This window comes from Elephas maximus, chromosome 5 (genome assembly GCF_024166365.1).
Source record: "Elephas maximus indicus isolate mEleMax1 chromosome 5, mEleMax1 primary haplotype, whole genome shotgun sequence".
NCBI classification, from domain to species: Eukaryota; Metazoa; Chordata; class Mammalia; order Proboscidea; family Elephantidae; genus Elephas; species Elephas maximus.
Genome location: NC_064823.1, coordinates 65,197,174 through 65,223,747, shown reverse-complemented (window position 1 = coordinate 65,223,747; position 26,574 = coordinate 65,197,174). Strand labels below are relative to the sequence as shown.

At 36.0% G+C, this 26,574-nt stretch overlaps 1 protein-coding gene across 2 annotated transcripts in view; it reads left to right on the top strand.

Annotated features, from left to right (window-relative positions):
* The window catches only part of MMRN1 (multimerin 1), a 74,524-nt gene that overhangs the window by 39,363 nt on the left and 8,587 nt on the right, over positions 1-26,574 (top strand). Inside the window, exons 4-6 of one of the 2 annotated variants that reach the window (XM_049885713.1) lie at positions 154-258; positions 1,519-1,689; positions 6,780-8,768. In XM_049885713.1, the coding sequence (XP_049741670.1) occupies positions 154-258; positions 1,519-1,689; positions 6,780-8,768 (2,265 nt within the window). Of the gene's footprint in view, positions 1-153; positions 259-1,515; positions 1,690-6,779; positions 8,769-26,574 lie in introns of both variants that reach the window. The other variant, XM_049885712.1, reaches the window with a different exon arrangement.

Genomic DNA, 26,574 nt, shown 5'->3' with positions numbered 1-26,574 from the left:
AGTTTACTCTGCAGCCATCACAGGCCATCATGCTTCAGTACACGAGAAAATGAATGTCGGCCACGTTATTGCTCAGAACTGGAAAAAAAAAAAAAAAAAAATGAGGCAGTCCCAATGCTTAACTCTTTCTCTTCTCTTTTCGTTTCTGTCTAGCCCAGGAACAGCAGCAACTGATACACAGCAACCAGGCTGAGAGTCATACAGCTATTGGCAACAGGACAGTCACTCAGCAACAGCAGCAAGACTGTGGTGACCCAGGTCATGGATCGTAATTACTATCATCTCTAACCCAATTACTGCCAACACTATTTATTACAACTTCTGAACAAGAAATCTCTCAGCTGTTGAATGTTTGATGACAACACTTTGACATACCTCTCAAACCCTTTATGTGTTGGTGCTGGCTGAAAGGACCATTTATACTTACTGAAGCTCTGTGTGCAAATACAGAATGAAAATTAAAATGAAATCACAGGCTTCCAAAATAAAATCAAACTTCTGTTGTCTAATGAGTGCAATCATGGAAGAACCTTGCCATGCAAGGAATGACTTGATCATATTAAAAGGTGCTAAGAAAGCCCCTTTTCATTTATTTGGTATGAGACCACTAAGGAGATAATGAACATTGACTGGGGAAAGGAATTGTGATTAAGAACCCACAAGACATTTGTGTTGATCCAAAGTGGCATGTCATATATTTTCTCATTTTTCTAATATTTAATGCTTTTTCATTTATCTTAAGCTCAATTTTAGTCTTTAAAACGTAAGATTGGTTATGTTAAACACACCACTTTACTGTGTTGGTATAGCTCTAGTCATACAAAATCCCAAAACCCAGTGCCGTCCTAATAAGGCACTTGAATTGAGAAATGTGAAGGGGATTGCTTTAAGGACGCAAGTGGCAGCGCGTTGGAAATGAGCTCTTGGTTCTTTGTTTTTTTAATGGATTGAAATTGAGTTTCTTTATAAAATACTGTAAAATCCTCCTTGAATTATTGAATTGCATATGTAAGGGGATGGAGGGTACCATTCATACATAAAATAATTCAAACTAAGTTCTAAATCTGTATCTCTCATTAAAGAATGCATATGTAACTACATACATATATAGAAAGCTATGCATATTTAATGCTGGATCATTGGATTTGGAAGTGAAAATGAGCCATTAGCTCTGTAACCTCATGCAAGTTACTTAGATTTTTTGACCCTCAGTTTCTTCATCTGTTATGAGAGTAACATCAACTGCCTACTTTTTGAAAAAGAAAAATGCTGTGAAAATGCTAGGCAAAGTTAAAACATTCTAGGAATCTAAGGTATTACAATACTTTCTACAAATTTCTACCCCTAAATACTCTCGCACTGAAGTTCCATTTGCTAAGTGGATATAGTCTATATTTTCAAATACATTAGAGCACACATGGTTTATTTGAATTAGCTTAAAAACTACCATAAAATTTTAATGCTTTAAAAATATATTTTTAAAATGGTTCAAATTTTCTCTCATTCTACATGCAGCAGTGAGGCAAAAAATGACTGAGCAGATGAACCACCAGGCAATGAAACTGAATCTCCTGCAGAAGAAGATTGACAATGTTTCTTTGGCGGTGAATGATGTAAAGAACACGTACTCCTCCCTGGAAGAGAAAATCAGTGAAGATAAAAACAGAGAATTTCAATCTTTTCTAAAAGGTAAAAATAAAATAAATTATTCATTCAGTTAAGCCAAAAGGCAAATGACTCATTTTTCACACATGGCTTTGGGATCTTCAACTTTAGATCAGGTGGTATGGAAGCCTAAGCCATGTGTTTTTTAATAAACCCATTAAGGAATTTAAAAAATCACTCAATTTCCCAAATATTTTGATAGATCTAAATATGTTATGTTATATAGTTAAATATAGTATATTTGAATATTTTGTCTGAATATTTCATGTGGTTGATTGACTTAATATATCTAGTTATAGTCTAATAATTACTTATAGTTAATAAGAGCCCATACTTATTTTATTTCCATCGTGTTATCCGGTTCAAGAATGGGAATGAGGTTAAGGATTGAATTACAAGGCAGCTAGGTTTACATTTTTCTCAATAATATAGATGGATTAAAAAAAAAAAAACTTTTTTTTTTTTTTTACATCCTACTAATCATGTAAGTCATGGAGTATAGTCAGCAAAATATAAAAAATTTCAGGTCAAAGAAATAATATTTTTAATAAATGTGAATAGACATTACCTGAATTTTGTGCTCTTAAAACAACACAAGTTTATGAACTTACAGTTCTGTAGCTCAGAAATCTGGCGCAGGTTTCACTGGGCTAAAATCAAGATGTCAGTCGGTTGCATTCCTTTCTCAAAGCTCTAAGGGAGAATCTGTTTCCTGCTAATTCAAGTTGTTGACAGAATTCAGTTTCTTGTAGTTGTAGGACTGAGGTCTTTGTTTTCTTGCTGGCTATAAACTGAGGGTCCATTCCAGCTTCTAGAGTCTACCACATCTTTGACTTGTGGCCCTCTTCCTCAATCTTCAAAGCCAGCAACAGCTTGTTGAGTCCTCCTCACATCACTTCTCTGGCCCACTCTTCCTTTCTTCTACTTTTAAGGAATCATGTAATTAGGTTGGGCCCAATCAGGTAATCTAGGATAATCTCATCTCAAAATCCTTAACCTTAATCACATTTGCAGAGTCCCTTTTGCCATGTAAGGTTACATAGTCACAGGTTCTGGGGAATAGGGTATGGACATCTTTTCTGGGGAGTCGGGAGGGTGATTCTACCTATCACATATACATAGTGAGTAATTCCTATGGTAGGGTTAAATACAGGGTATAATGGGACCACAGAGGAGTGGAAACTAATCCAACTGAGAGGACCAGTGAAGGCTTGTAGGAAGAAAAGCCTCAACTGATCAGTGATGGGACACGAGAATTTGACCAGTTAAAGGGGTTTCAGCTTAGGTAAATAGTTTGCTTACTAGGAATGTCACAACTCATTGGGTTTTTTGTATGTTTCCAAATTTCAAGATTACTAATACCTTTCATTTCTTTAATCATTAAAAAGATTCATTGTACAACCCCCATTTCCATTGCTCACAAGTTATCTTTTCTCTATTGTGGTTCATAGATAAAGAGATAAACCAGTGGAGGTTTTCCATATCTTCTATCAGTACATACACTTTCATACCTTAACAGCGACCGTGATTTTTTTTTTTTTACTCATGTGCATAATTGGAGCTATTTAACCACTGAGAAAAAAGACCTTGTTCTACACATGTGGCATGCCCTATAGCCAACATTTACCAATGGCAAGCATGAGGGAGGAACATTTTTCTCCTGAAGTGATAACATGAGAGAGAAGTCAAATACCCACCCACTGCCGTCTAGTCGATTCCGACTCATAGCAACCCTCTAGGTGGGAGTAGAACTGCCCCATAGAGATTCTAAGGAGCACCTGGCAGATTCAAACTGCCGACCTCTTGGTTAGCAGCCATAGTACTTAACCACTATGCCACTAGGGTTTCCGAGAAGTCAGATAGCAACAATATATAATAGACTATAACCACCTTCATGAAATTTGTTTAGTAAAATTTTGTTATCGTGACCTGAGAGAATTAAGCCTGTTACCTACTTTTTGTGACTCTACTAACAAAAATTCTGTCACTGACACACACACACACAAAAACACACACATACACTCATAAACGGCAATAAAATTCCCTCCTCTATTGGAAGGATTGATTGTGTGCTAAACACAATCACTAATTACAGGAACCTCAGGGCTTGCATGCAGTTAATGAATATTTTTAGAGGCAACAAAAACTAAAGCCATCCCCAAGGTGCTGTACTTGCCTAGAAAAGCCACAGCCTGCTCCCTTGCTGAATCTGTATTCAGTGTGAAAACGCTTGTTGTTGTTTTAATCTGTGAGTAGCCATAGAAGCTCTTCAGAATCAATTGCCTCAATTTCTTAATAAGAATCTGAATATTACGAAAAAGCATACATTGACAACCACAGAAGATATGCGATATCAAACATAAATGTATCTAAGTCACCAAATGCAGCAACATCTTTTTAAGAAAGAAGCAGCGCACGAGTCACATAGATCAGAATCAAATAAAATTTAAATAACATGTCCATTCAAATATTAACATGAAGTGTTTTGGTAACAAACTGTAGAAATGTTATTTGACACATTCCTTAACCAGAAACAAGTTTTTTTTTAAATTAATAATCTGTTTGAATTACTTTCAGACATTGCTGTGATTTTGTGCTTTTTTCCCACTTGATTTACCATTTTAAAAGTTTTAAAGCCTAACAGCAGCTGAAAAATCTTATATTTTTTATTTTTATTTCTGACTTGTTTTATTCGTACTTACTTTGATTCTGTATTTACCTTGACTCTGTACTGAACTATCTTATCTACAGTGTTTTACTTACTATCATTCTTTTTTCTGACTTTTAGGTCATACAGTGTGTATTTGATGAAGTTAAATACCTATTATCAATGTCCACAGGTAGTTAATTCAACTATGCTTAACCATGAAAAAAATCTTAAAAACAAAGTTATAAGGTTGTAAATTCCAAAAAGGCTTGATTCCAAACTTTAAACATTTTATTTTATTTCATCAAGTTGTTGATGTCATGAGAATTAATGACAATTTTAACAAATATTAAATAAGTGGAGAGTAATAAAAATAATTTTACTATTAACACTTTATATTCAATGAAATGAATATATTGTATTTTTAAGATCAAAAATCTAGTTTGCCAAATTTTATTTCCTGTGAATGTACTTAATAAATATTTGTTGAATAAAATGGTGAATGGTTAAATGCTAAGCAAAATTCGGAAAATAAAAATACTTAAAAACCTTTGGGGTGTGATTATCCATGTTACTAGATACCAAAACTAGGACTGTTTTGGTATAATTTCTCCTAATGGGAGCTATTTAATCTTTTCTAATTAATTTAGTTTTTTCTTAGAACTTTGCAGCTGTGTGTTATTAATTGCTATTCATATGTTTCTACGGTTTTTTTTCCATTACGTGCAAATTGATCTTCACTTATGTAAACTTTTTAAACTTTTAGTTTCCATTTCCACTAAGTTCAGAAGTAATAAAATAAAGTTTTATTTCTTTTTTTCATCATTTAGCAACTTTGATCTTCAGGATCTAAGGTTTCCAGGAAAGTATTTGTCCATGTGAATAACTATACTCATTCACAGCATTATATATCGAATTAAATTAATATAAAGATATTTCAAGCAATACATCATACTATTTTGTATAATTGCTCTTTCATAGTATAGTACAATATTTTTATGACTTCCTCACTCATGTTGAATACTTTTAAAAACTTGCTTACAAAATAGAAGCTATCCTATAACAATCTTCCTTGAATAGGCTGCATAATACCCATAGCTCTTTTGGCAATACCCTATTGTGCCAGTCTTTCTCTGTAGAATGTTTTGTATTATGTTGTCTGTATTTTACACTATAATCATTGACTATTTTGATTTGAATGGGCATACCTTCCATTTATGTGTGCTTCATAGTTAGATACTGTAAATATAACTTGAGCACAAGCATTATCTTTTCCTGTTTTTGCATGCAACATTTTTTTTGTATTTTCAAGTATTCATTTTCTGTTTTTCATAGTTGTAAAAAGAACAGTATCCTTTTAATTTTTTTAATTTTATTTATTTTGTAATTGTTGTTCAGAGTATACACAGTAAAACATACACCAGTTGGACAGTTTCTACAAGTACAATTCAGTGACACTGATGACATTCTTCAAGTTGTGCAACCGTCCTCACCCTCCTTTTCTGAGTTGTTATGACCAACATAAACTCACCGCTCCCAAAGTTTTCTATCTAATCTTTTGAGTTGCTGTTGTCAATCTGATCCCATGTAGATAGTCCTTAAAAGAGCAAAACGCTCAAGACAGACATTGTTTACTACTTAAGCTAATTTATTGTTTTTTTGTTTGTTTGTTTTTGTTTTTTCACTTTTAAAGTTTACCATAATCCTGGCTATGATTAGTACACGCTTTCTAATACTGGAGATGTTAGTATGTGCTTCATTAGTGGCAACTTTTCTCTTCTTGTTAAGAATTAATGTCATATTTGATCATCAAAATATATCTTGAATTTTCTGTTTTCATTTGAGGTTCACTTAGTTTTGTGATCCTCAAACCTCTCATTCCTATTATTTTATTGTTTCTATAAACCATTCTTGAATTTTGTGACTATCACTTCATATTGTTCCTACTTTGGGAATTTTATTAAATTTCTTCTCTGTACTCAGTTTATCAGCTTTTATGAGTTGGAAACACAATCTCTGATGCCTAATCATTAGAAACCTAATAACACAGTCATGAGCTAACATCAGGTATTATTTACTAAGGCAGAAAGCCCCAAGCCATTTATTTTCATATAAGACTAAGACTAGACTTAGAATTATTGTGCGTACGTATATACTACTGAAGTCAGTAGTGGTTTCTTCATTTTGTCCAGAGAGACTTAGTTTTACAGTTGAAGTATGTTCTACAATGCAAGTGATTTCTCCTATCAAATTTATCAATTAAGAAGGTGGTAACATTCTATCAGCTATATTGTTCTTTTTTTTTTTTTTTTTTTTTAATTTCATGGGTAAATGTAGTTGAGAAGCATTTTCATTATCACATGTTCTTAGGCATTTAGCCTCAAGATTTTTATTTCTTTAAAGTTATCTGAAGTCTTACATAATTAAAATAATGTATCATTTACTTGCTTATTGTTTCTTTCCCTAGGTCTAAAATCCAAAAGCATTAACAGCCTGGTAAAGGACATAATAAGAGAACAATTTAAAATTTTTCAAAATGACATGCAAGAGACCGTAGCCCAACTCTTCAAGACTGTATCAAGTCTATCAGAGGACCTTGAAAACACCAGGCAAATAATTCGACAAGTTAATGAATCCGTGGTTTCAATAGCAGTCCAGCAAAAGTCTGTTTCAATACAAGAAAATGCACCCACTTTGACTGATATCCTGGATCTAAAGAATCACATTGTGAATGTAAGGCAAGAAATGACTTTTACATGCGAGAGGCCCATTAAAGAACTAGAAGCAAAGCAGACTCATTTGGAAGGTGCTCTGGAACAAGAACACTCCAGGAACATTCTGTATTATGAATCCCTCAACAAGACTCTTTCTCAAATGAAGGAAGCACATGAACGGCTTTTATCGGCTGAACAAATATCAGACCAGAAGAATATTCCAACTGCCAAATCAGTTAGCAATAATGTCACTGAGAACATGTCTACTCTGCATGAAAGCATGAAGAAGCAGGGTTTGATGATGCTGCAAATGTTTGATGATTTACGCATTCAAGACAGCAAGATAAACAATCTCACCATCACTTTGGAGAGGGAGAAAGCTTCTGTCAGAGGCGAATGTGAAGACATGTTTTCCAAGTGCAAAAATGATTTTAAGTTTCAAATTAAGGACACAGAAGAGAATTTACAGGTTTTAAACCAAACATTGGCTGAGTTTCTCTTTCCAATGGACATCAAGATGGATCAAATGAGTGAGCAACTAAAAGATTTGACTTATGATATGGCGATTCTTCAACCCTTGCTTGAGCAAGGAGCATCATTAAAACAGACAGTGACTTATGAACACCCAAAGGAAGCAGCAGCAACAAGGAAAAAATTGGAAAATCTGGTTAGCGCCATCAACAGTATAAGTTTTCTTATCAAAGAACTTACAAAAAGACACAACTCACTTAGAAATGAAGTACAGAGTCGTGGTGATACTTTAGAGAGACGTATAAATGACTATGCCTTAGAAATGGAAGATGGCCTAAATAAGACAATGACTATTATAAATAATGCCATTGATTTTATTCAAGATAACTACGTACTAAAAGAGACTTTAAGTAGTATAAAGGGTAATCCTGAGGTTCATCATGAATGTATACAAAAGATGAAGACTATTTTGGCTTTTATTCCTCAATTTCAACGTTTGAATGATTCTATTGAGATTTTGGTCAATGATAATCAGAGATATAACTTTGTTTTGCAAGTTGCCAAGGCCCTTGCAGATATTCCTAAAGATGATAAACTAAGCCAGGCCAGTTTTCAAAAGATTTTTCAAATATTAAATGAAACCACTTCCAAAATGATACAATATCAGGAAAATATGAGTCACCTGGAAGAAAAAATACTCTCAGTCATGAAGAATTCCAGAAATTATGAAACTCGGCTGCAAGGCATTGAGTCTAAAGTGATCCAGACCCTCATACCTTATTATGTTTCACTCAAAAAAGGCAGTATAGTTACAAATGAGAAAGATCAGGCTCTTCAACTGCAGGTATTAACCTCCAGATTTAAGGCACTGGAAGCAAAATCCATCCATTTTTCAATTAGCTTCTCTTTGTTTAACAAAACTCTTCATGAAACTTTAAAGTTGTGTCATAATGCTTCCACGAGTATAACAGAAGTGAATGCTTCCATACCTAAGAGGATAAAGGCTTCCCTGCCAGATACTCAGCTTCTTCAGAAAGGCCTGACAGAATTTGTGGAATCAATAATTGAAATAAAAACTCAAGCTGCCCTATCTAATTTAACTTGGTATATAGATCGATCATTATCTGGCAGTCTTGCAAATGTTCTCAAGCCTCAGAAGCAAGTAAAATCATTGCTGAAGAAACCTAATACAGTTAAGAAACCAACAGTGAATCTTACCACTATCCTGACCAGTCGGGCTCAAAGGAACACAGACAACATCGTATTTCTAGGTAAGCTATTACCAAAAGAACAACTTTCAATCTCTCTTTTTGTTTAAATGATATTTTGTAGACCTGTGGAGTTTAGCAAGACCATAAAGTGTAAAAAGTGCTTATATTGGTAGGTAGTCAAATAATGGAAGCATCACTGTTGAGTAATTTGAATTTTATTTCTATTCTGTGCAAATTAACAATACAAAACAAGTACTTATGGTATAAATATTTGTCTACACAATTTAAGTTTTTCTGACTGGATTTGCAAAAAAACACTCAAATTTTCTCCCGTAGAACATTTCTTTGCAAATTAAAGAAAGAGCTATTAGACAGTAGGTTCTTGAGGAATAGGACTAGGCTGTGTCTTATTCATTTTAGCATTACCTGGCACAATGTCTGGTATTCGGCAGGAATTCAATAAATGTCTGCTGGATGATTGTCTGACTAACTGAATGCATAAGTGAGTAGGATTTTGATTTGTATAGATCACAGATCACAGAAGACCGTAAATGCCAAAGCTAAGGAATTTAGATGAGATTTTTTTAAAGAGTGGTATGCCTTTGAAGTCTCTGGGTGGTGCAAATGACTACTTATGAAGAGATTGGCCATTCAAACCAACCTAGAGATGCCTCAGAAGAAAGGCCTGGCAATCTTGAAAACCCTATGGAGCACATTTCTGTGGGGTCTTTTTATGAGTCAGAATTGAATTGACGGCAACTTTTTTTTTTTTTTAATGTTTTTGAAAACTTGGAGCAGATCACTGACTGTGTTAAGAACTGTGACTCAGAAGCATGAATCTAGCAGCAGTATAAAGCATGCTTGAAGAGAATAAATTAGGGGTATCATTTAGGACACCACTGTGTGAATATTGCTAAGATCAGTAAGAGCCAGAACTAGGTAGAGAGGTAGTTGAATAAGAAGAGACAGGTGTGGAAATGTTGTGAAGGTAAAAATCAAGAGAAACAGGGGGATACTGGAAAGAGTAGTGGTCCTGCAGGGAAAGAGATCTTTAACTCTTGTCCTGGTTGTATCAGTAAGTTTCTTTGTAGCCTTAGGGGAAAGGTTCACCTCTCTGGGTCTTGATTTCTTCCTTTTAAATGGTGGAATTGAAATAGGTAATTTACGGAGGTCCTTGTAGTTCTTAAATATTATAATTAGTAAAAATATTTTGTAGATTGCATCTACTGTAAAAAAAAAAAAAAAAAGCTGTTTGCAGCCTAAATGCATGGCACTTAGGGAAGGGGGAGACCCAGGAAAATTCTGAAGTTTTGAATTTGGGAAATGAGAGGCCAGCAGGACCACTAACAGACGTGGTAAACACCAGAGGAGGAAGAAGTGTTTTATTAGTATGTTTGGCAGATAAGTAATATTGGACAATATTTTCAGGGAGAATAGCTACTGATTCTTATACAAATAAATGGCAGTGCTCTTCCCATATGATTCTTCTGTTAAATTGCCCATTGGGATGAATTTTGTATTTTATTGCTTTTTTAATTACAAAAGTGTGATTATCATCCTAACATAATATGACTCCTTGTGTTTAATCTCTGAATGTTTTGATAATACTAAAAATCACAGGATAATAAAAAGTTGAAATGTCTCTCAGCTATTTAAATCAATTTATTTATCTATGACTCCACTGAAATTAATTACCTATAACCCTCACCTAGGAGGCCTAATATTACTCCTATTGTAACTTACCAAAAAAAATATTAAACCTGTTGTTGTTGAGTCAATTCTGACCCTTTGTAATCCTATAGGACAGAGCAGAACTGCCCCATAGGATTTCCAAGGAGTGGCTGGTGGATTCCAACTGCTGACCTTTTGGTTAGCAGCCATAGCTTTTAACAACTGCACCACCAGGTCTCCAAATATTTCAACATATATATTTCCCAGAGAAAGTATTTTAATACAAGATGTTCGTATAATAAGAATTTTAGGAAAAAATAAGTTGTTCTTTCCCTACAATTTCAATCCTTGGTCTGTGTGGACACTATCACACGGGTTTCAGTTAAGCTCTACAGTGTGTGTGGTCATACATAAGAAAAATTATATTCGTTTGTTTTTCTCTTAAACCAAAATATACCTGAAGTAAGCAGGTGTATTTTACATGGAGTAAGCCATGGTATTTTCAATCGTCTCATATGAACGCGAAAGCTGAATGATAACTAAGGATGACCAGAGAAGAATTGACACCTTTGAATTATGGTACTGGTGAAGAATATTGAATATACCATGGACTGGTAGAAGAGCAAACAAATCTGTCTTGAAAGAAGTACAGCCAGAATATTCCTTAGAAGAAAAGATGGTGAGACTGTCTCATGTACTTTGCACATGTTATAGCAGAGACCAGTACCTGGAGAAGGACATCATGCTTGGTAAAGTAGAGGATCAGCAAAAAAGAGGAAGACCCTCAACGCAATGGATTGACACAGTGGCTGCAACAATGGGCTCAAACATAACAACGATTGTGAGCATGGCACAGGATTGGGCAGTTTTGTTCTGATGTGTGCGGGGTCACTATGAGTAAGAACCAACGGGAGGGCACCTAACACACACACACAAAAAAAGTTAAATTGAAATAGCTTCAAAATTAATTGAAGTAAAAAAATTTATGAAACATAAGAGCTTATAGACTTTCATAATATAAAGAATGCATACTATGAACTTTTAAAAACCATATTTAGATACTTATAAACTTATTGACTCATATGTTGGTCTTAATTGGCTAATAATAGGAATTAACTCTTATTAATCTCTTTTTTCCAATGATGCATTGATAAAATTGCTTCTCCGTTTCTTTGCTTACTGTAAGTAGAACTTTTTATATCCCTAGCTGCTAAAATTAATGATTAATTAAAAGTTCTTTATTTTATGTCAATAAAGATAGCAATAAGGATGTCAGGGCAATAAATACAGACTGATACAATTTCATGGGAAGGAATTTATTCATCTTATGCAGGACTACCTACATAATTTTCGGGGCCTTTCTAAAGGACTCCACAGGTTGCATGCTCTTTAACCTGGCCCTGTTTCATGGGCTATAAAACCGAGGTCATTCATTGGACAGCTGAGCTGGTGAGGGCTATGCACAGTGATAAAACCACTGGATTCAGGCTAAGTTTTCCTGGAAAAATAAACAATCATGGCATAAAACTTGGTACCCTGTTTTATTTCAGGGGTTGGACACACTGGCTAAATTTGGCTGTGTTTCCTTTGACCTTTGATACCCACCCACTGCTGTCGACTTTGATAGTGCATTATAAATACCATAAGGCCATATTGCTCTCCCACATAACTGAAGCAAGGAGATAATTTACCATCATTTTATGAATTTAATAATCATAGCAATCAGATTGTTAAAAAAAACTGTTGTCTTGAAGTGAATTCCAACTAATGGCGACCCCATGCACATGGTGGAATCCATTAACAAATTCAGCTTTTAACAGAAAAATTCTAGGTTGAAGTTCACCCAGAGGTGCCTTGGGAGAAAGGCCTGATGATCTACTTCGGAAAAATCAGCCACCGAAAATCCTGTGCAGCACAGTTCTACTCTGACACACATGGGGTCACCATTCAAACTATACCAGTTGTCACTGAGTTATTTTCAACTCCTGGCAACCCCATTATCATTTGAAGAATAAATGCAGTTTATACAAAGAAAAAAATACATAAACATAGTTTTTAAAATTTAATCTTAATTTTAATAACTGGTGATAATTTACTTTGAAGTCTGATAATAATAATACTATAACAATATGCACCTCTACAGTCCCTTAGAAGATGGAAGGAATACACAGAGTCACTATACCAAAAAGAATTTGTCGATGTTCTACCATTTCAGGAGGTAGCATATGATCAGAAATCAATGGTATTGAAGGAAGCTGTCCAAGCTGCATGGAAGGCATTGGCAAAAAACAAGGCTCTAGGGATTGACAGAATACCAACTGAGATGTTTCAGCAGACAGATGCAGCGCTGGAAGTGTTCATTCATCTACACCAAAAAATTTGGAAGACAGCTACCTGGCCAAATGACTGGGAGAGATCCATATTTACACCTATTCCAAAGAAAGGTGTTCCAACTGAATGTGGGAATTACTGAACATGTCATTAATATCACACACTAGTAAAATTTTGCTGAAGATCATTCAAAAGTGGCTGCAGCAGTACATCGACAGCTAACTGCCAGAAATTCAAGCCTGATTCAGGAGAGGATGGGAACCAGGGATATCATTCACGATGCCAGATGGATCCTGGCTGAAAGCAGGAATGCCGGAAAGATGCCTACCTGTGTTTTATTGACTGTGCAAAGATATCCACCGTGTATATCATAACAAATTATAGATAACATTTCAAAGAATGAGAATTCCAGATAATTTAATTGTACACATGTCGACCGTGTACATGGAGAACAGTCTTTCAAACAGAACAAGGGGATACTAAATGGTTTAAAGTCAGGAAAGGTGTGTGTCAGGGTTGCATCCTTTCACCATACTTATTCAATCTGTATGCTGAACAAATAATCCTAGAAGTTGGACTATATGAAGAAGAACGGGGCATCAGGATCAGAGGAAGTCTTATTAACAACCTGCGTTATGCAAATGACACAACCTTGCTTGCTGAAAGTGAAGAGTACTTGAAGCACTTACTGATGAAGAGCAAAGACCACAGCCTTCAGTATGGATTACAACTCAACATAAAGAAAACAAAAATCCTCACAACTGGACCAATAAGCAACATCAGGATAAACAGAGAAAAGACTGAAGTAGTCAAAGATTTCATTTTACGTGGATCCACAATCAACACCCATGGAAGCAGCAGTCAAGAAATCAAAGGACTCATTGCATTGGGCAAATATGCTGCAAAAGACTTTCTTCAAGTTTTGAAAAGCAAAGACATCACCTTGAAGACTAAGGTGCGCCTGACCCAAGCCATGGTGTTTTCCATAGCCTCATATGAATACAAAAGCTGTACAATAAATAAGTACTACGGAAGAAAAATTGACACCTTTGAATTGTGGTGTTGGTAAAGAATGTTTCATATACCATGAACTGCCAAAAGAACAAACAAATCTGTCTTGGAAGAAGTACGACCAGATTGCTCCTTAGAAGAAAGGATGGCGAAACTGCCTCTCTCACATTTTAGACTTGTTGTCAGAAGGGATGAGTCCCTGGAGAAGGACATCATGCTTGGTAAACTAGAGGATCAGCGAAAAAGAGGAAGACCCTCAATGAGATGGATTGACATAGTGGCTGCAACAATGAGCTCAAGCATAACAACGATTGTGAGGGTGGTGCAGGACGGGGCAGTGTTTCGTTCTATTGTACATAGGGTTGCTATAAGTCAGAACCTACTCAACTGTAATTAGCAACAACAACAACAACATAATAATGATGATAATAATTATTAACACTAATAACATCCCAGACACTGTATCACTTCATTTATCAGTACCAGTGAGGTATATATTGCAATTTTCATTTTGAGGATGTGTAAACTAACCCTCAGAGAGTTTAACTAAAACTCTTCCTGGTATCCTGCCTAAACTCATACATATAGGTGATAGTCTAATTCCAGGTCTGCTGGGCTCCAGTCCTTAAGCATTATATTCAAAGAGATTCTAGGGTATGTTAACTTGCTTTTCTCTTCCCTCTGCTTTCTTTCCGTGGATCATACTTTTTGCAGAGTGGCTGCATCTGAATATTCTGTATGGCCGGTATTGATATTCCTATGGAGTTTTCTCTTATAAGGATTTAAGTAGTACTGACTTTTGCACTGAACATGAGGAGGTAGAGACTCTATTGTCAGTTTAACTTTTCTGGAATATGGCTAGTGGGCAATTGTCATGGAAAGCCACCATCAATTATTCACAAGTTCTTCTTTTGGCTGATGAAACAGAAGTGCAAATTCAGAGTACTCATCCCAGTCACTTTCTTCTGAGCCATCCCTACATTCAGTTATGCTAGTTATGATTCCTAGTAGGCTACTGCTGATAAGCTGTTCCAGTTGAATTGCTACATATTTGATTTGTTTCTAAACAATATTCCAATGGACACCAAGAGTATTTTATTTCATCTTTGAAGATGTGTTTGTACAACAATTGGCAGACTGGTCCCTGTAGAGAGTGTTTGGCTGCTTGCCCTTCCAAGAGTAGCTGCATCCTGCCTTAACATAATGTCAGCACTGAGGATAAACACCTCCCACTTGCAAGACCATTGACTTTTTTTCTTTTTAATCTTCTTTTATTATGGCAAAAATATGTATAACAAAACGTTTGCAATTCAGCAATTTTTACATGTACAGTTCAGTGACATTAATTATACACTCACCATGTTGTGTGATCATCACCACTACACTTTTCCAAATTATTCCACCACCATGAACATAAACCAAGTGCTCCCTAAACAGTGACTTCTCTTCCCCACTCCCTTTCAGTGCTGGTCACCACTAACAAACTTTGGTCTCTATAACTTTGCCTATTTCATATAATTGGGACCATACAGCATTTGCCCTTTTGTGACTGATTTATTTCTCTTGGCATATTTTCAAGGTTTGTCCGTATCATAGCATTAATATGGACTTCATTTCTCTTCACGGCTGAGTACTATTGACTTTTTATCTCAATTCTTTCCCCAATATTTCCGAATATATTTGGTTCTCTTCAATAAACCTTTTATTCATAATTATCTCTTCAACAACTCATAAGAAAGCTTACGTTCTATAAAGTTCTGATAGTGTACCTAACGCAACGGTTTTTATTTTCATTAAAAGAGAAAAACACAAGTCTAGTGTATATTTAACTGTTTCATAGCATTTTAAATGAGTTATAATTTTTGTAAGTCTATTAGAGGCAGTTATAGTAATTAGGCACACTGGGCTTTGAATCAGGAAACCAGGGTTTAAGTACTGCCTGGTAACACACTTATTTGAAATAAGTCATTTATTTTTCTAAACCTTAACTTTCCTCACTTATAAAATAAGGATAACACACCTACCTTACCAGGTTTATTTTAAGGATCAATGGCAATAACATACATACAGCATATTATTAGGTTAGTTATGACATGGTGCAGCTTTCTTAACTATATTCAATGTTTATATTTTATTTTCTCTTGTATTTTCACTTAATATTGCTGTAGGATTATTTCCATGCATCAACATAATTTACAGACTCATGGTATTTCATTGTGCCATTTCTTTACTTTTATGAGACACTGCAGTTTAAATTCAGCATACGTTTATAATGAAGCTTATACGTACTATATAATGATAATAGAATACAAAATGTAAAGGTTTAACTGCATAAAAATACACGTGCATTGAAAAAAAAAATCTCTAAAAGTTTTAACAATGGTTTTCTCCAAGGGATTTTCTATTCTTTGTATGCTTTTCCATGCTATAAAAAATTAACATTTTAAAACATAGCCCAAGAGAAGAAAGTGGTTCAATACCAGCTGATTACATTTTGAAGGACATTTGCTTAAAGGTAAAGTTTGTGATCTGTTTCCGGGGTCTGCAAACCACCCACGTTTGGTGATTTTCAAGAAGCACTCAGGGGATTCGTGATATTCACCAAATACCCAAAAGCTGTAGAGTTGAGTGTGACTCATGGAGACTTCGTGTGTTACTGAATAGAACTGTTCCATGTGATTTTCATGGCTGTAATCTTTACAGAAGTAGATCACCAGGTCTTTTTTTCCACGGTGTCACTGGGTGGGCTCGAGCCCCCAGCCTTTAGGTTAGTAACTGAGAGCAAATCATTTGTGCCACCCGGGGACCTGTTGTCCTCACAGGTAATGTTATTAAGGCAAAAGGATACAAGGGAAGATCAGTGAGGGAAAAAGACACAGGCAAAGTCTGGAGAAATCCCTGCACAGTGTTCCTTATGCTCTCTCTTTCCCATGAGGGGGAACACTTGAGTGTGATTTTTCCCAGCAATGAAAAATGCAATAGCATGTGTGCAATACTTCTGCCTAGAGAAGCCAGCTAGACTCAGTGCCCAAGGGTTTTTTTTTTTTGCCAATTCAATTTATTTTTTACATTTCGTATCAGTAAGTGTACAACTTACTGGTATCAATTACAAACAATTGCATGTGCAACCCTACACTTAATCAATGTGATTTTTCAATCACTATTAATCTTACCCCCCTTTTTCCCTTCCACCTCTGGTAACCACTAATAAACTTTGGCGTCTTTACATGTGCCTTTTCTTGTCTTTGTATATAAGTGAGGTCATACAATATTTGTCTTTTTGTGATTGATTTATTTCCCTTAGCATAAAGCCTTCAATCTCCATCCGTACTGTAGCAGGTATCAAGACTTCACTTCTTTATAAACTGAATAGTATTCTCCTGTATGTATGTACCACGTTTTGTTTATCCACTCATCTGTTGATGGGCATTATAGGTTGTTCCACCTTTTGGCTATTGTGAATAGTGTTGCAATGAACATTGGTGTATAGGTCTCTGCTTTCAAGTATTTTGAGTATATACCTAGGAGTGGAATTGCTGAATTATATAGTAGTTCTATTTTTAGTTTTTTTTTTTATTAACTTTTATTGAGCTTCAAGTGAACGTTTACAAATCAAGTCAGTCTGTCACATATAAGTTTACATACATCTTACTCCGTACTCCCACTTGCTCTCCCCCTAATGGGTCAGCTCTTCCAGTCTCCTTTTGTGACAATTTTGCCAGCTTCCCACTCTCTCTATCCTCCCATCCCCCCTCCAGACAGGAGATGCCAACACAATCTCAAGTGTCGCCCTGATATAATTAGCTCACTCTTCATCAGCATCTCTCTCCTACCCACTGTCCAGTCCCTTTCATGTCTGATGAGTTGTCTTCGGGGATGGTTCCCGTCCTGTGCCAACAGAAGGTCTGGGGACCATGGCCACCGGGATTCCTCTAGTCTCAGTCAGACCATTAAGTATGGTCTTTTTATGAGAATTTGGGGTCTGCATCCCACTGATCTCCTGCTCCCTCAGGGGTTCTCTGTTGTGCTCCCTGTCAGGGCAGTCATCGATTGTGGCTGGGCACCAACTAGTTCTTCTGGTCTCAGGATGATGTAGGTCTCTGGTTCATGTGGCCCTTTCAGTCTCTTGGGCTCTTAGTTGTCGTGTGACCTTGGTGTTCTTCATTCTCCTTTGCTCCAGGTGGGTTGAGACCAATTGATGCATCTTAGATGGCCGCTTGTTAGCATTTAAGACCCCAGAAGCCACATTTCAAAGTGGGATGCAGAATGTTTTCATAATAGAATTATTTTGCCAATTGACTTAGAAGTCCCCTTAAACCATGGTCCCCAAACCCCCGCCCTTGCTCCGCTGACCCTTGAAGCATTCATTTTATCCCGGACACTTCTTTGCTTTTGGTCCAGTCCAATTGAGCTGACCTTCCATGTATTGAGTGTTGTCCTTCCCTTCACCTAAAGCAGTTCTTATCTACTAATTAATCAATAAGAAACCCTCTCCCTCCCTCCCTCCCCTCCTCGTAACCACAAAAGTATGTGTTCTTCTCAGTTTATACTATTTCTCAAGATCTTATAATAGTGGTCTTACATAATATTTGTCCTTTTGCCTCTGACTCATTTCTCTCAGCATAATGCCTTCCAGGTTCCTCCATGTTATAAAATGTTTCCCAGATTCGTCACTGTTCTTTATCGATGCATAGTATTCCATTGTGTGAATATACCACAATTTATTTACCCATTCATCCGTAGATGGACACCTTGGTTGCTTCCAGCTTTTTGCTATTGTAAACAGAGCTGCAGTAAACATGGGTGTGCATATATCTGTTTGTGTGAAGGCTCTTGTATCTCTAGGGTATATTCCGAGGAGTGGGATTTCTGGGTTGTATGGTAGTTCTATTTCTAACTGTTTAAAATAACGCCAGATAGATTTCCAAAGTGGTTGTACCATTTTACATTCCCACCAGCAGTGTATAAGAGTTCCAATCTCTCCGCAGCCTCTCCAACATTTATTATTTTGTGTTTTTTGGATTAATGCCAGCCTCGCTGGAGTGAGATGGAATCTCATCGTAGTTTTAATTTGCATTTCTCTAATGGCTAATGATCGAGAGCATTTTCTCATGTATCTGTTAGCTGCCTGAATATCTTCTTTAGTGAAGTGTGTGTTCATATCCTTTGCCCACTTCTTGATTGGGTTGTTTGTCTTTTTGTAGTTGAGTTTTGATAGAATCATATAGATTTTAGAGATCAGGTGCTGGTCGGAGATGTCATAGCTGAAAATTCTTTCCCAGTCTGTAGGTGGTCTTTTTACTCTTTTGGTGAAGTCTTTAGATGAGCATAGGTGTTTGATTTTTAGGAGCTCCCAGTTATCTGGTTTCTCTTCATCATTTTTGGTAATGTTTTATATTCTGTTTATGCCTTGTATTAGGGCTCCTAGGGTTGTCCCTATTTTTTTTCGATGATCCTTATCGTTTTAGTCTTTATGTTTAGGTCTTTGATCCACTTGGAGTTAGTTTTTGTGCATGGTGTGAGGTATGGGTCCTGTTTCACTTTTTGGAAATGGATATCCAGTTATGCCAGCACCATTTTTTAAAAAGACTATCTTTTCCCCAATTAACTGACACTGGTCCTTTGTCAAATATCAGCTGCTCATACGTGGATGGATTTATATCTGGGTTCTCAATTCTGTTCCATTGGTCTATGTGCCTGTTGTTGTACCAGTACCAGGCTGTTTCGACTACTGTGGCTGTATAATAGGTTCTGAAATCAGGTAGAGTGAGGCCTCCCACTTTCTTCTTCTTTTTCAGTAACGCTTTGCTTATCCGAGGCTTCTTTCCCTTCCATATGAAATTGGTGATTTGTTTCTCTATCACCTTAAAAAATGACATTGAAATTTGGATCGGAAGTGCGTTATATGTACAGATGGCTTTCGGTAGAATAGACATTTTTACTATGTTAAGTCTTCCTATCCATGAGCAAGGTATATTTTTCCACTTAAGTATATCCTTTTTAATTTCTCGTAGTAGAGCTATGTAGTTTTCTTTGTATAGGTCTTTTACATCCTTGGTAAGATTTCTTCCTAAGTATTTTATCTTCTTGGGGGCTACTGTGAATGGTATTGATTTGGTTATTTCCTCTTCGATGTTCTTTTTGTTGATGTAGAGGAATCCAAGTGATTTTTGTATGTTTATTTTATAACCTGAGACTCTGCCAAACTCTTCTATTAGTTTCAGTAGTTTTCTGGAGGATTCCTTAGGGTTTTCTGTGTATAAGATCATGTCATCTGCAAATAGAGATAATTTTACTTCCTCCTTGCCAATCCGGATGCCTTTTATTTCTTTTTCTAGCCTAATTGCCCTGGCTAGGACTTCTAACACGATGTTGAATAAGAGCGGTGATAAAGGGCATCCTTGTCTGGTTCCCGTTCTCAAGGGAAATGCTTTCAGGTTCTCCCCATTTAGAATGATATTGGCTGTTGGCTTTGCATAGATGCCCTTTATTATGTTGAGGAATTTTCCTTCAATTCCTATTTTGGTAAGAGTTTTTATCATAAATGGGTGTTGGACTTTGTCAAATGCCTTTTCTGCATCAATTGATAAGATCATGTGGTTTTTGTCTTTTGATTTATTTATGTGATGGATTACATTAATGGTTTTTCTGATATTAAACCAGCCTTGCATACCTGGTATAAATCCCACTTGGTCGTGGTGAATTATGTTTTTGATATGTTGTTGAATTCTATTGGCTAGAATTTTGTTGAGGATTTTTGCATCTATGTTCATGAGGGATATAGGTCTGTAATTTTCTTTTTTTGTAACGTCTTTACCTGGTTTTGGTATCAGGGAGATGGTGGCTTTATAGAATGAGTTGGGTAGTATTCCGTCATTTTCTATGCTTTGAAATACCTTCAGTAGTAGTGGTGTTAAGTCTTCTCTGAAGGTTTGGTAGAACTCTGCAGTGAAGCCATCCGGACCAGGGCTTTTTTTTTGCTGGGAGTTTTTTGATTACCGTTTCAATCTCTTTTTTTTGTTATGGGTCTATTCAGTTGTTCTACTTCTGAATGTGTTAGTTTAGGTAGGTAGTGTTTTTCCAGGAATTCATCCATTTCTTCTAGGTTTGCAAATTTGTTAGAGTACAATTTTTTGTAATAATCTAATATGATTCTTTTAATTTCAGTTGGTTCTGTTGTGATGTGGTCCTTCTCATTTCTTATTCGGGTTATTTGTTTCCTTTCCTGTATGTCTTTAGTCAGTCTAGCCAATGGTTTATCAATTTTGTTAATTTTTTCAAAGAACCAGCTTTTGGCTTTGTTAATTCTTTCAATTGTTTTTCTGTTCTCTAATTCATTTAGTTCAGCTCTAATTTTTATTATTTGTTTTCTTCTGGTGCCTGATGGATTCTTTTGTTGCTCACTTTCTATTTGTTCAAGTTGTAGGGACAGTTCTCTGATTTTGGCTCTTTCTTCTTTTTGTATGTGTGCATTTATTGATATAAATTGGCCTCTGAGCACTGCTTTTGCTGTGTCCCAGAGGTTTTGATAGGAAGTGTTTTCATTCTCATTGCATTCTATGAATTTCCTTATTCCCTCCTTGATGTCTTCTATAACCCAGTCTTTTTTCAGCAGGGTATTGTTCATTTTCCAAGTATTTGATTTCTTTTCCCTAGTTTTTCTGTTGTTGATTTCTAGTTTTATTGCCTTGTGGTCTGAGAAGATGCTTTGTAATATTTCGATGTTTTGGACTCTGCAAAGGTTTGTTTTATGACCTAATATGTGGTCTATTCTAGAGAATGTTCCATGTGTGCTAGAAAAAAAAGTATACTTTGCGGCAGTTGGGTGGAGAGTTCTGTATAAGTTAATGAGGTCAAGTTGGTTGATTGTTGTAATTAGGTCTTCCGTGTCTCTATTGAGCTTCTTACTGGATGTCCTGTCCTTCTCTGAAAGTGGTGTGTTGAAGTCTCCTACTATAATTGTGGAGGTGTTTATCTCACTTTTCAATTCTGTTAAAATTTGATTTATGTATCTTGCAGCCCTGTCATTGGGTGCATAAATATTTAATATGGTTATGTCTTCCTGATCAATTGTCCCTTTTATCATTCTGTAGTGTCCTTCTTTATCCTTTGTGGTGGATTTAAGTCTAAAGTCTATTTTGTCAGAAATTAATATTGCTACTCCTCTTCTTTTTTGCTCATTGTTTGCTTGATATATTTTTTTCCATCCTTTGAGTTTTAGTTTGTTTGTGTCTCTAAGTCTAAGGTGTGTCTCTTGTAGGCAGCATATTGACGGATCGTGTTTCTTTATCCAGTCCGAAACTCTCTGTCTCTTTATTGGTGCATTTAGTCCATTTACATTCAGCGTAACTATAGATAAATAAGTGTTTAGTGTTGTCATTTTGATGCCTTTTTATGTGTGTTGTTGACAATTTCATTTTTCCACATACTTTTTTGTGCTGAGACGTTTTTCTTAGTAAATTGTGAGATTCTCATTTTCGTAGTGTTTGACTTTATGTTAGTTGAGTCGTTACGTTTTTCTTGGCTTTTATCTTGAGTTATGGAGTTGTTATACCTCTTTGTGGTTACCTTAATATTTACCCCTATTTTTCTAAGTAAAAACCTAACTTGTATTGTTCTATATCGCCTTGTATCACTCTCTATATGGCAGTTCTATGCCTCCTGTATTTAGTCCCTCTTTTTGATTATTGTGATCTTTTACATATTGACTTCCGTGATTCCCTGTTATGAGTATATGTATATATATATATATTTTTTAATTAATCTTTATTTGTTTTTGTGATTTCCCTATTTGAGTTGATATCAGGATGTTCTGTTTTGTGACCTCGTGTTGTGCTGGTATCTGATATTATTGGTTTTCTGACCAAACAATATCCTTTAGTATTTCTTGTAGCTTTGGTTTGGTTTTTGCAAATTCTCTAAACTTGTGTTTTTCTGTAAATATCTTAATTTCACCTTCATATTTCAGAGAGAGTTTTGCTGGATATATGATCCTTGGCTGGCAGTTTTTCTCCTTCAGTGCTCTGTATATGTCGTCCCATTTCCTTCTTGCCTGCATGGTTTCTGCTGAGTAGTCTGAACTTATTCTTATTGATTCTCCCTTGAAGGAAACCTTTCTTTTCTCTCTGGCTGCTTTTAAAATTTTCACTTTATCTTTGGTTTTGGTGAGTTTGATGATAATATGTCTTGGTGTTTTTCTTTTTGGATCAATCTTAAATGGGGTTCGATGAGCACGTTGGATAGATATCCATTCGTCTTTCCTGATGTCAGGGAAGTTTTCTGTCAGGCGTTCTTCAACTATTTTCTCTGTGTTTTCTGTCCTTCCTCCCTGTTCTGGGACTCCAGTCACCCGCAAGTTATCCTTCTTGATAAAGTCCCACATGATTCTTAGGGTTTCTTCATTTTTTTTAATTCTTTTATCTGATTTTTTTTTCAGCTATGTTGGTGTTGATTCCCTGGTCCTCCAGATGTCCCAGTCTGCATTCTAATTGCTCGAGTCTGCTCCTCTGACTTCCTATTGCGTTGTCTAATTCTGTAATTTTATTGTTAATCTTTTGGATTTCTACATGCTGTCTCTCTATGGATTCTTGCAACTTATTAATTTTTCCACTATGTTCCTGAATAATCTTTTTGAGTTCTTCAACAGTTTTATCAGTGTGTTCCTTGGCTTTTTCTGCAGTTTGCCTTATTTCGTTTCCGATGTCTTGAAGCATTCTGTAAATTAGTTTTTTATATTCTGTATCTGATAATTCCAGGATTGTATCTTCATTTGGGAAAGATTTTGATTCTTTTGTTTGGGGGGTTGGAGAAGCTGTCATGGTCTGCTTCTTTAAGTGGTTTGATATGGATTGTTGTCTCCAAGCCATCACTGGGAAACTAGTTTTTCCAGAAAATCTGCTGACTGGGACGCTGGCTCCAGGCTCTGAAAACAATCGCTGCTTCCCCGTATTTGTTCGTTTTCCATCTCTAAATCTGTGTTTGTTGTTCAGGGTTCGTAGATTGTTATGTACTTGATCGATTCACTTGTTTTTCCGAGTCTTTGTTGCAAGAGGGATCCGAGGTAGCGTCTACCTAGTCCGCCATCTTGGCCCCACTTCAGCGCCCAAGGGTTTTATTGAGGCCTGGTCACATAGGCACTCCATGCCTACCAAAACTCCAGACTCTCCAAAGAAAAGCTGATGTTCAGCACAAACCAGGTATTTGTACAAAGAACCTGAGCACCGTGAATGACACTTGTCAGTTAGGAACTAGAAAGAAGCCAGGTTCCCAGAGGCCGGCCAAGGGCCAACCAGCAAGCAGGCCTTTCTAAAGACAGCAGTCCTAACCCTGCTATGCTGCCTCTTTTCTGCACATGATCTTAAAGATATTCCGTGTGCCCAAGTTGAGTAGCCTTCCCAGTTTGAGAAAATGAAATCATATCAGTGTTGAAGAGAATATTAAATGAAGTACTTTTTGTTCATGGCTCCCTGGAAGAATAAAACACTCCCCTAGCTTTCCATATGATCGCCCTTCATGTGGAAGGATGACAGTTGTAAAGAGGATGCTGACAAAATTGACAACCCTTTCCCATACCATGTACTGCAATAAAAGTGGCCATGGTATCGAAGGTGAACAGCCAGAAGACCGTATATTTGATGAGCGCCTTTTCTGAATGAAACATTTTGATGCATGGTCTAACACATGAAAAGGAAATGAGACAGAATACTAGGTTCACTGATACATGTGAGTTCTTTCCTTAGCAAGAATCTCAGGAGCTCAGAATCGATTTGATGGCAACAAGTTTGCTTTTGGTATTTCTTAACCATGTGCATACTTTCCCTTTGACACCAAAAATTTGAAACCAGATTGACTGTTCACTGATAAATAAATTAAATGCAATGAATATGTGCCCTTCTAGGATCATTAACAATATTATAAATTAAAAACTATATATGATAGCATTGTTTTGCAGTGTATTGATTATCAAACATGAAAAGGAAGGTGTAGAGATTACTAAATACAGGTTGTGAGCTTGTTGCACAATGAGCTAAGCGGACATAATACTTTAATCTTAAAAACAATTGCAGTATAAAAATAAGAACTTTGCCACATGTTATTAACTGCATATGAAGTTTGAAAAAATATGCTTCAGAAGTTTTTGTTGCCAATTTTCTGTACACAGCTGTGAGAAGAAATAAGTATTTTATGTTATAAATTTAATTTGAACTCTTCAAATTTGTTTATGTAAATGTCATTGTCCTAGGGAAAACTATTAATTGGCAATTTATCTATTGATCAATCTAAATTCAAGTCTTCTTAGTCCTGAAAACACTAGCAGGAATAAAGAGACACATCATAATAATAATAAACAGATAAATTGCATAGTATGTTAAAAAGTGATGTTGAACTTGTTGTTATCGTTCAAAAAGAAGATGGTAGCTGATAATTTTCTGAGAGAAAAACTGGTAAAGGTCTTTGGAAACAGTATTTCCAACAATATCTATATCCATGTACAGGGATCCTTTAAAAACTGATAGCACTGTGGATAAAAGAAAAAGCAGACAAAGGTAAGGGGAATCAGAGTCCTGTGGGATGTGTGTGTGGACGGGGGTGGATTTCAGCATCACTAAATCAGGGTAGGCTTCATTTGGGAGAAAAATGTAGTAAACCCTGCTAGGAACTGAGGATTTTTATCGAAGAGTAGAAAGTGAGATCCTGGCTCAAAAAGCTTTGTAATTTTGCTTTAGAAAAAAATTGATAGTAAGCGTAGCTATGAAACAGTGTGATGTTTTGTGTTTTTGTTTATTTTATATTTTCTGACGTGTGGTTATGGACACTATTTTATTTTAAAATTATTTTGTCTCTGAAAGGAAAGAAACAGCACATCATGTATGCTAACTACTAAATAAGTGTCACACCCATTGCTGTCGAGTCTATTCCGATTCATAACGACCCACAGGGTTTCCAAGTCTGTAATCTTTTTGGAAGCAGACTGCCACATCTTTCTCTCGTGGAGCCACTGGTGGGTTTGAACAGCCGAACTTTCCATTAGCCAACAGCAGCTTAGCCATATGAGTTCACTGTTACAGAAGTTTAAGGTCTTATCAAGAACTAGGTGTTTGGGCAAATCTCGTGGAACAGGAGGACTTGGACTGGGAGTTCATTCATTCAACAAATGACACACTGTTCTGAGTGTAACATATATAAATTCATTTTGTTGGAAACAATGAACAGTGAGATTTTTGAGCAGGAATAGGCCATAATCATGCATGTCCACATTTCTTTAAGATAACATGGAAACCTAAGTTTTTATTTCTCTTGAACAACTATTCATGAATTGGATGGTAGGGTTGTAAGGTGAGTATAAATTTAAATTTATGAGAAACAGCCAACCATTTGGCATTCCCACCAGCAATGTGTTGAGTTCTAATTGCTCCTTATCCTTGCCAGCACGTGGCATTTTCAATATCTGTTATTTTACCCGTTTTAATAAGTTTTGCAATTGTATCTCATTGTGATTTCATTTTGCATTTTTCTAAGGACTAAAGGTATATTTTCCAGATTGTATTTTTAATTCTTTTGATTAAAGTTTATGATTTTGAAGAAAAAGGAGAAAATAGGAAATGCAAACAATTGATAACATCAAATAAAAGCATTTAATTTCCTAGGTCATAGTTTCAGATAACAAAATAATAGTTTACTGGCAAGGGTTAGAGGAACTCTTCTGGGACAGGGCTAATACATTTGGCTAAGACAGCTGATATGATCAAATATGCTTTAAAATGGTGTTTAAAGGGTTGAGAGAAAAGATCTCAGAAAAAAATGATCAATAGACATGAAATAGAAAGAAGAACAAAGATAGCTAATAATTTCC